The sequence below is a fragment of the Nicotiana attenuata genome, unplaced genomic scaffold, assembly GCF_001879085.1.
Source record: "Nicotiana attenuata strain UT unplaced genomic scaffold, NIATTr2, whole genome shotgun sequence".
NCBI classification, from domain to species: Eukaryota; Viridiplantae; Streptophyta; class Magnoliopsida; order Solanales; family Solanaceae; genus Nicotiana; species Nicotiana attenuata.
Window position 1 is genome coordinate 18,532 of NW_017673840.1, and position 10,822 is coordinate 29,353.

At 32.5% G+C, this 10,822-nt stretch overlaps 1 protein-coding gene across 1 annotated transcript; it reads left to right on the forward strand.

The window, feature by feature from the left end:
* The first annotated feature begins 3,647 nt into the window (after positions 1–3,647).
* Positions 3,648–8,542, forward strand: LOC109217420 (probable LRR receptor-like serine/threonine-protein kinase At1g63430). Its single transcript, XM_019381659.1, has 13 exons — positions 3,648–4,380; positions 4,613–4,751; positions 5,093–5,164; positions 5,247–5,390; positions 5,492–5,641; positions 5,928–6,044; positions 6,231–6,295; positions 6,540–6,791; positions 6,897–7,102; positions 7,186–7,318; positions 7,396–7,553; positions 7,729–7,944; positions 8,030–8,542. Exons 1-13 carry the CDS (start codon positions 4,293–4,295, stop codon positions 8,273–8,275), a joined length of 1,986 nt encoding a protein of 661 aa, XP_019237204.1. The 5' UTR covers positions 3,648–4,292; the 3' UTR covers positions 8,276–8,542.
* Positions 8,543–10,822: the final 2,280 nt, after the last annotated feature.

A 10,822-nucleotide genomic window follows, 5' to 3' on the forward strand; every position in this document is an offset into this window, starting at 1 on the left:
CCATAATATTTATTTGGATCAATATATCTCGAATTTAAAATATAGTCCAAATTATTTTATGGATTTAATTTATGTAAAATTTATATGCCTACAATACTCTCTAACATTAATTATGGTTTAAAATCACTCTGCACTTAAGGACAAAAATAAGAGTTTTTTCTCCTTACGATGGGGATAGTATTAGACCAAATTTCAAACGGATGGTAAAGTCTTTTTGATTACTAATATTATAAGGATAAATTTGATTATTTCCCTTATAATAACTCTTGATATCGGTAACGAATATTTTGTCTAAATTAGAAAATTAGAAGGAAAAATGTATATTGTGTATTTTCTTAAAATTTTGTCTAACTATTCTGAAAAAACATGTCCTAGGCTACTCAATGAATTGTTCCTAAAAAATAATATTTTATTTAATGCACTGAAAAATAGAAATATTAAACCGTGCAAGTCTCTGCTTCTACTCACTGATTAAAGCGTGTGTTGGTTTCTAACATGCGCTGAGAATGAGGCACATGATTGCTTGCGCAATATTCGAAGACCGTTCCTCATAACTCTTACACCTCATTTTCCATTTTTACCCCTAATACTTTTAGAGTATGTTTGGAAAGTCACTCTGTAATTAGAATTGGTGTAATTATTAGGGTAATGATTATATATCCTAGTATTTACACAATTGTGTAATTACGACGACCTGTTTCTTTATCATAGTGTAATTACAGTGTAATTAAAAGTTTAATGTTTGGTTGCACAAGAGTAATTACACAATTAGATAAATTTAAATTAAATAATTATCAAAACTTAAAAGCTAATATTATAAATATATGCATATAAATTTTTATAAGTATAAATAATATTATATTTGATATTTAAGATATATATTTTTTCGTTAATATACATTAATTAGTAATCATATATTTATAACTAATATTGTAAAAATAATTTATATATATATTTTAAATTAATAATATTTAGTTTAGATACTTAGAAAAATTGAAAATATACGTTTTGTAAGAACATCATGGAATTCATGTTTGATAAAATAAACTAATATTTATAAATATAATGTCATAAAATTATTCAAATGTTTAACAAAACTAATCTATCAATTCTAACTAAAAATGAATAACATGCAATGTGAGCCAATATTACTAAAACAAGTAAATTGGAACCATGAATATAACATATTTTTAAAATTCAAAAAAAAAATTATTTAATATATGTCAAATTCCAACATAATAATAGTAGGTTCCACTGCAACTTAAGATAAGGAAACATGATAAGTTTATAACCACATTCAACAACAAAATTTCACTTTAATTGCATCACTCATTATATGCCAAGTTTGTTAATGACTCATTATTTCTAATATTAGGAGGTGTAGTTTCAAAAAATATAATAATAAATAAAATATAATCAATTACATGGAATCACAAAAAGTAAAGATAGAGATTAAAAGATAAATAATGTACAAAGAAAAATATATTTTAAAATTTTCAAAAGAAATTAAAAAGTAAAAATAAAATAACAGAAATAAAAAGTTATAAAGAAAATAAATTAAAATAAAAACAAAAAAGAAAGAAACTAAAAAACAACCTTGCAATTACACAGTGTAATTACCACCAATTTGCACCTCTCCCTTGAGAATTGGAGAGTGTAATTACAGTTACATGCTGACCAAGTAATTACTTGGTCAAACAAACATGCCAAACTGTGTAATTACACACAATTACACCCAAATCATTTCTAAGGTGACTTTCCAAACAGGCTCTTACTTATCCATTTTAACAAATCAAGAGATAGAAATTTTTTTCTTCTTGTCTTACCCTTATCATTAAATATTAACTACTCAGTTTTAAAATTATTTATTAATACGTTTTGAAATATTATCATTATCTTATTATAAGTGAAATTGTAAAATACATATATTTTTTTTAAAGGGAGTGCAAAATCAAAACTAAATATCTAAAATAAACGAGGAAGTATTTAATTAAAATTCAAGTGAAATATAGATTTATTGGTTTTAGAGTACATACTCCAAGTGAATATGCTTTATCTATTCTAATTTTAGTGTCTCTTGCTTGCACTATTCGAAGGGAGCCTTGGAGCTGCTAAAGTTATCTCCGTGTAATCTGTAGATTAAGGGTTTGAGCCATGAAAGTAACCATTAAAATTTGTATTAAAGTAGATTATTTATATCACATTCTTTGGGGGTGCGACTCTCCTTTTGACCTTGAGTGAATACGAAACGCTTTGTGCATCGGACTGCCCTCTCGTTGCTCCTATATTAGTTCCTGGTACCTTTCCTTTATGCAATTATTAGTTCCAAGTCGTCTCTTGGATTTTCTCTCTTTCATAACTTCATTTATGACGTGGTTAAGTACTACCTCAAGCTTTTGTACATTTAATGCATTTTCGTCTCACCAAAACTAAACATAGAAGAGAAAATTCAAGGACATTGAAACACAATAAAACAATTAATTGGGTTTAGAAATAATTGGTACTACTATATTTCTGGTTTCTCAATACAGTAAATCAATATCAACAAAAATCAAAAGGTAAAAAAGGGTAAAAGAAATAAAGATGTAAAGAAGTATTAAGAAAAAGAAAAACAAAAAGGATTATCTCAATCACATCAAAGACTAGCTTTACCTAATTTACTCTTTTTTTTTCCAATAGCAATGATTGGCTGTTTTCAAATAATGTGATTGTCAATAAACAAGAAGTTTAAAGCACTAATAAAAGTAAAGATAATAGAACACAAATAGTTTTGTTTACAAAGGGAAATATCATTAATCATTTAAATTAAAAATAAAAGTTCAAGGAATAATCCCATGTTAGCACTTATCCTTCTTCATGAATGAATACATAATTTTCATAGTTCATTAGAAACTCCTAAAATGTTGAGTTTTGTACTGATTCCTAAATATTTTAGTGAAGTAAATTTTAAATATTATGAAATCGAATTTCGATTAATTTTCTTTTCAAATGCGTATCAATCAACAACAACAACAATTTTTCTGTTTTTTTGATACTGTTACTTTATGGTTTTTATGATGCTGTTATTATTTTTATGGTTTCTGTTGACAATACTGATATATTGTCTCTTCTTGTTTTCTTTTCGTCTTCCTGAGCCGAGGTTCTATCGGAAACAACCTCTTTACCACATGGGGATAGGGATAAGGTTTACGTACACACTACCCTCTCCGGCAGGGGCGGAGCTCGCCCTTTCTGATACGAGTTCTGCTGAACCCAGTAACTTTTGTCTAAACTCTGTATTTGTCTTACAAATTTATTGAATTATGCACAAATTCTTAATTTAGAACCAGTTACTTAAAAGAATTAGAATATTGAACCCATACATTTCAAATTTTGGCTCCGACTCTGTTCTCCGGACCTCATTTTATGGGATTTTACTGGGTCGTTGTTGTTTGTGTTGGCTTGTTCAATATCGATTCTAAACCCAAATAAAGAAGAAAGATTACAGTAGACTGACAAAATTAACCAATTTCGTAATAAATATGGTTATTTTAAAAAAACTTTAATTATGTGAATCTCAAAAAAAAAAAAAAAGAAAAAAGAAAAAAAGAAAAAGAAAAAAGGGAGAACCATAAGATGGAGAAAAGAGAAATAATAGAGCAAATTGTATTATTATGATAACAAAATGTTCAAAGTTCATCCATCAAAGCCACGCTTGTACAGGCCCACACTTCCTTTAGCCCGCCGCTCCTTCCTATCTCCAATCTATTATCTGCTTCTGCATTTTCTGTTTGATCTTTTTTCTCTTTTATTTCCATAATAATTTTAACCATTTCCTTTCCAAAAATTCTTGTTGTTCAGCTCATAAACTGTCTCTGTTTCTGACACCAAACCTCTCTTTGAACCCAAGTTTTTCCCCATTTTTTTAACTAGTAGGTGACACTTAAGAGTAGTTTCCATTAAAGGGTTTGTTACAGATTTAGATTCTTGGATTCACTCTTAAGCTTCACTCTGTCTTCTTTAGTGTTTTTTTCTTTTCTAAAAAAAGACAACTTTATCTTTATTTTTCCAGCTTTTCTTTGTTTGTTTTCATCTCTTATTAAATCCACCGTCTTGAGTCTTCTCCAATTTTCTCTTTCCATTTCTTGATAACCCCATTTCTTCAAAATTTGGACTTTTTGCTTTTTGAGTTTTCCCTTTTTTCTTGATTCTTGAAGTTCTTGGAAACTGTTGCTTCTGATGGGTTCTTTCAGTTCTGGTTTTATGTAAAAATTAGTGTATTCTTGAGTGTTGAGAGAATTATTGGAAGAAAGATGAGAACTTTTGCTTTCTTATCAGTTTTAACAGTGTTCTTGAGTGTTGAGAGAATTGTGATCTGTGATGCTTTTCCATCAAATGAAGGTGTGTATTATTAATTCAAGTTTAGATCTTGATGTACTTAAGTTCTGTAGTTGCAATAATTTGTCTTTTTGATTGTTGTAAGTGTTAGTTGTAGGATTAACAATAATGCAGGGTGTTATGTAGTGTTGTTTAGGAAAGATCTTGTATTTGCTGTGTTGATATAATTTGTTGTAATTCAAAGATTAGGTAGTTTATTTGAGTGAATCTGATTAGGGACTGTTTGTTGATACAGTTTATGCTCTCAATACATTCAAGGAAGCTATATATGAAGACCCTCTTCTGGTTTTGTCAAATTGGAATGCCTTAGATTCAGATCCTTGTGATTGGGCTGGAATCTTTTGTTCTATGGCTCAAGATCATGTCATAAAAATGTGAGCTAGTCTCTTCCATTTATGTGCTATACATTGAAGTATTATTTGGAAGGGGAGCCTTGGGGTAACCTGTAAAGTTGCTGCCACGTGACCAGGAGCTCACCGGTTCGAGCCGTGTAAACAGCCTCTTGCAGAAATGCAGGGTAAGGCTGCGTACGGTAGACCCTTGTGGTCTGGCCCTTCCTCGGACCCCGCACATAGCAAGAGCTTAGTGTATCGGGATGTTCTTTTCACATTGAAGTATTATTTGGTTATTGATTTTTCTCAACTAAAAATGATTTATGGGCTCAAGTTAAACTCTAATTCGCGTTTACACTACTTTGTGGAACCATAATTTGCAGTAACATTTCTGGTGCTTCGTTGAAGGGTTTTCTTTCACCCAACTTGCATCAGCTCGCTTCTTTGCAAGAACTGTAAGTTATTTCCTGATAGACTGTACTTATAAGTATAATATAGTTCAGGTCGTAATTTATGTTATGCAATGGCGACATGCAGAATTTTGCATGGAAATGTACTGATTGGCACAATACCTAAGGAGATTGGCTTGTTGAAAAACCTAAAGGTCTTGGATTTGGGTGCTAACCAGCTAACAGGACCAATTCCTCGTGAGCTTGGCAATCTGACAAACCTTATGAAAATGTTAGTCTAACGCGAATCTTTGTTGGTTTATTTGTACTTTAAGACTTTTCTTATCTTCCTTGAAGCTCCCTTATTTTTCTGGCTTGTATGTGTCTCTGCAGAAACCTACAATCCAATGGATTAACGGGGAAATTGCCTGCTGAGCTTGGTAATTTGAAGTACCTTGAGGAACTTCGGCTGGACAGGAACAAACTTCAAGGAACAGTGCCCGCTAATAATGGATCAGATTTTACATCCGGTGTACATGGAATGTAAGTGGATTATGCACTACATCTTGTACTTTTTTTGTTTTTCTTTTAAATTTCTGGTATGTGGATAAGGAGTAATACATGATTCTCTGTTTATCTACAAGATATTCCTTTATCCCTTAATGTTGACCATAGTGAGCGATGTTACAGAAATCAGAATGTATGTTTCAAAAGTTTAAGGATGATGTTTTTGGAAATGATCTGTTTTTTTTTTATGTTGCCTTATATTCGTTGCATGTGTCTTTACTTAACGCTGTTTTTTTTTCTTTTTTCTGTAACTTCTTTTTAGGTATGCTTCTGGTGCAAGCCCTACTGGATTTTGTCGTTCATCCCAACTTAAAGTTGCTGATTTCTCATTCAACTTTCTCATTGGAAGCATACCAAAGTGCTTGGGTTACCTTCCAAAGTCAGTTCTTAATTCTTCACCTATCGTCTCTCTTCCTGAATGCTTGTTATTTTCATTGCTGTAGATCTAGATTCAATGAAATTGTCCCTAGAGCAAATATCCGAAGCATCGCTCTGATGCTCTATGACTGTTGTTTTCTATTGCCTTCTATAATTTCTGAATGCCTGTTATTTTGTTTTGACATAGATCTAGCTTTCAAGGAAATTGCCTTCAGCATAAAGATCCAAAGCAGCGCTCTGCTTCTCTATGTGGTAAGTAATGCTGCACGAGCATTTCTCTCTTAAGCCAGTAAACAATCTCTGATTACAATTTTCCACAGAATGAATTGTTTGTGCACCTGTCAGTCGGGAAGGATTGATATCTCTAACTTATTTGAGAGACTTGAGCATTATACTTTTTCTTTTATAAGAAAAAGTTCACCTTTTTCCTTAACAGTTAGCAGTCAACTAGATTTATTGTAATAAGACTGAACTGGTTGTTTTTATCGTGTTATAGGTGGCACTCCACCTCCCACTAGCCATGCATCAACAGTCAATAATAAGCACCCTTCTGTTGAAGGACCGAGACATCAGACTTCTTCTTCCAAGCCCACCTGGCTTTTGGCTTTAGAAGTGGTAACGGGAGTTATGGTTGGTTCTCTCTTCATTGTGGCTCTTGTGACTGGCCTTCACAAGTGTAAGAACAAATCCTCTATCATACCTTGGAAAAAATCAGGAAGCGGGAAAGATAATATGACCATTTACGTAGGTTAGTTCCATGCACTTGAACTTGGCTACTTTGTAAAAAGTATCGTTCTCATATGGGACTCTTTACTGTTCATGCTTTCTATTTATGACTCATGTTTCTTTGTAGATACTGGTATGCTGAAAGATGTCGTAAGATACAGCAGACAAGAACTTGAGGTAGCTTGTGAGGATTTCAGCAACATCATTGGATCCTCACCAGACAGCTTAGTTTACAAAGGAACCATGAAAGGTGGACCCGAGATAGCTGTAATATCGCTTTGTGTCAAAGAAGAGCATTGGACAGCCTACCTAGAGCTTTATTTTCAGAAAGAGGTGGAACTCATTCTTTCTTCATCTTACGTGGCTACTGTCTGCATTGTAAGTTCCATGCTCTAACTTCTGTAACTTCACCGTAGGTGGCAGAATTGGCCAGAATAAATCACGAGAACACTGGGAAACTTCTAGGCTATTGCAGAGAGAGTAGTCCTTTCACGAGGATGTTGGTGTTTGAGTATGCATCCAATGGGACATTATACGAACACCTTCACTGTGAGTAAAATAAGTTGGTTTTCACGTCCACTTCAGTATGGTTCGAGGCGAGAACTAACTCTTTGAAATTGTCACAGACGGAGAAGGATGCAACCTATCTTGGACACGCCGGATGAAAATAGTTATTGGCATCGCTAAGGGACTGACATATCTACATTCAGAACTTGATCCTCCATTTACTATATCAGAGCTGAACTCAAATTCTATATATCTCACAGAAGATTTTTCTCCAAAGGTAAACGAAAGATCATTATCTATCATTGACGTATAAAACAGTGCTACTCATCTGTTCGGTTTATCTCTTAACTATTGCTGAGTACTTAATGCACAATTGTTTCCCATTCCATACTAATGCACTATTGTTCCCATTCTATACTTTGTCTTCTCAAAGTTTTTATTTTATTTGTCAGCTTGTTGATTTTGAAAGTTGGAAGTCAATAATTTCAAGATCAGAAAAGAACTCGGGTGCTATCAGTAGTGAAGGAGCAATATGTGTCCTTCCAAATACTCTAGAGAGCCGTCATCTCGACGTCCAGGGTAATACTTATGCATTTGGAGTACTGCTACTGGAAATAATCAGTGGGAGACCTCCATATTGCAAAGACAAAGGGTGCTTAGTAGATTGGGTAAGCATTTGTTTTTGTGCCAATGATTTTTATATGCAATAGACTTTTCAGGCAGAGGACCTGAATTCAACTTTTTATGTGGCAGGCTAAGGAATTTCTTGAAGTACCAGAGGTATTATCCTACGTTGTAGATCCCGAGTTGAAACATTTCAAACAAGAAGACCTCAAAGTGATTTGTGAGGTGATTAACCTTTGTATCCACCCGAGTTCGAGTAGGAGGACTTCCATGAAGGACTTGTGTAATATGTTGGAGAGCAACATTGACACTTCAATCACTGCAGAGCTCAAGGCATCCTCTTTGGCGTGGGCTGAGCTTGCACTTTCATCCTAACTGACAGAAGGTTAACAGTATATATATCACGAAATATGTAATCATCTAGCCCTTCCCCTTATTCTCCTTTTTTTCTACCCTTTTATTTTTGATCTCTCGATCTCGTTCTTCTGGTGTTGTGGTTGAGTTCATGTAAATTTTGAGTCTCTAGGAAAAGTAGAGTTGAAGAGATGCTACTGTTGATTCTTTGTAAACAACTGGTTCTTTACTAAAATGATGAGTGTTGATAGTAAATGAAAGGCATGTTGGCTAGATTTTACTTATCTACTTCAAAGTGTTACTTCTTCAGCTTTCTGTATTATTGAGCAATAAGTTCTTTGTAGTGTATAAAACACCATACAAATTATGTTTTGAACCTTGATCTAAATATTACTTAAAATTTATAACATAGCTTGAACTCATTAGTGTATATTGAGCAATAAGTTCATTGAATTATTTGGCGAGCGAATAGAATTATTTTTGGTCGACCGACCAAATGTGCAACTTGCCCTTTTATCTACCAAAAAGACAAGGGATTTTTACATACCTATACACTATTGGAAACTTTATTACCCTCCCTACACAAGTTTTAATTTAATTACATCTTATATACAAATTTACCAATTATAAACACTTTAGGAATTCAATGAGGATCCCTTTATATTAGGAATCAGTTATTTCCCATCCTTATTCTCTCTCCCTCATGCTCTCTCTCTCTCTCTCTCTCTCTCTCTCTCTCTCTCTCTCTCTCTCTCTCTCTCTCTCTCTCTCAATCCCTAATTCCACTAATGTAGAGCAAAAGAAAAGAGAGCAGCAATTCCATCATTTACAACCATTAAAAAGCTTTGAAGCTTTGAATTCGAATTTGGGTTTCCAAAAAATATTATTTGTTTGAATTGGGTGTTGTTGCAAACAATTCTACGTCTCTCTCTATCTCTCAATCCCTAATTCCAGAAATGTAAACCAAAGGAAAAGAGAGCAGCAATTTCCACCATTGACAGCCATTAAAAGCTTTGAAGCTTTGAATTTGAATTTGGGTTTTCAAAAATCATTATTTGTTTGGATTGGATGTTGTTGCAAACAATTGCGAGTATGGTTTGGAGTTTATATCTCAATTTTGAGGGTGTTTTGGTGAAGATTAGACTTGATTTTGGCTGAATTTCAGATTGAAACTCGAAGAAGAAGAAGAAGAAGAAGACATGACATACATTATACTTACGAAATTGTAGTACAATTGTAGTAGAATTGTAGAAAAATTGTATTATGTTGTTTATATATATTTTTTATTTAAATATTATATGAAAATTGAACAATATTTGTATAAAAATTGTATTTAAGTTGTATTATATTGTAGTTATATAAAACTGGGTAGAAATAATATACGAAAGTTGTAGATAAGTTGTATAATATATAATTAGTTGCATGAAATTTGCTTTTACTATGTATAAATCAGATACAAAATATACAAAAGACATATTGTATAAAATTTGTATAAAAATTATATTTACGTGGTATGATATTGTAGTTGTATATAACTGGATAGAAAAATGTATGAAACTTGTAGATAAGTTGTATAATATATAATTATCATGTATATATTATACTTTTATACTTTCATTTTTTCCAATAACTTCAACCAAATATTGTCCAAATGCCTAGTAATGTGTATTTCAGGTGTTGGATGGGCAGAAGGTAGTTCCATCGAGGGCCAAGGAGTTGGATTTTCCATTCAAATACCGATATATCAAAGACGCTCTGAAAGCAATCATGTTCAATTGTTCATCGAGGGCCAATGAGTTGGGTTTTCCATTCGACTGTAGTATTTGTTTTACTTGATCTTCAATTGTTCTTGATATGCAAATTATCCTACTAAACGATCAACTTTAAATTTGAGTCGCATGCTTTCATGTGTTTTGGAATTAAAAATAACAATTCATCTGAAATGCATACCCGTTCCTGAGGATTCTTCAACAAAGGGAATATTAGACAGACAATGCTATAAGTAACAGACTAGTAAACATTTTTTCGTTTACTCCTTTCAGAGAATATTTTGTCAACAAAAATTCTATGAAAAATAATACTACAGTTTTTGGTGCAAAAAAGTCATAAAACACATCTGAGGGATTAGATTCCCTAAATCCCTAAATATAAGTTCATTTGATAAGAGAGGGGAGAGAGGAGAGAATAAAGGAAAAAGGTATAACTAAATCCCTTGGTTGAAGGCACAAATAATGGATTGAGAGCCTTTTAATGTAGATTGTATATATTTTGTAACTAAAAAGTGTTTAGGTCGAATACCAAAACATGGACATTTTTCGTAATAAAGTTTCAAATAGTATATAGGAATGAAAAAATTCCAAAAGATAAAGGCTCAAAGGCCTATCTGAAACGCCATATGACCGTCCAACCCAAGCCCAAAATCAATAACCATAGCCTCTGGCAGCCCATCTTCTTTGTAAAAATAAAAGGGATTCATTTCTATACACTATTTGAAACTTTATTATCTTTAAAGTCCATGTTTAGTTAATTGCCCGGCATAAACAAATTTTATTTACAAAATATATACAA

Bases quoted from the DNA above. Each gene is read 5' to 3' on its own strand.
- LOC109217420 (XM_019381659.1), top strand. From the start codon at position 4,293: ATGAGAACTTTTGCTTTCTTATCAGTTTTAACAGTGTTCTTGAGTGTT. The intron at 6,792-6,896 runs GTTAGTTCCATG...GTTTCTTTGTAG, and splicing joins TAATATGACCATTTACGTAG to ATACTGGTATGCTGAAAGAT. The intron at 7,103-7,185 runs GTGGAACTCATT...ACTTCACCGTAG, and splicing joins AGCTTTATTTTCAGAAAGAG to GTGGCAGAATTGGCCAGAAT.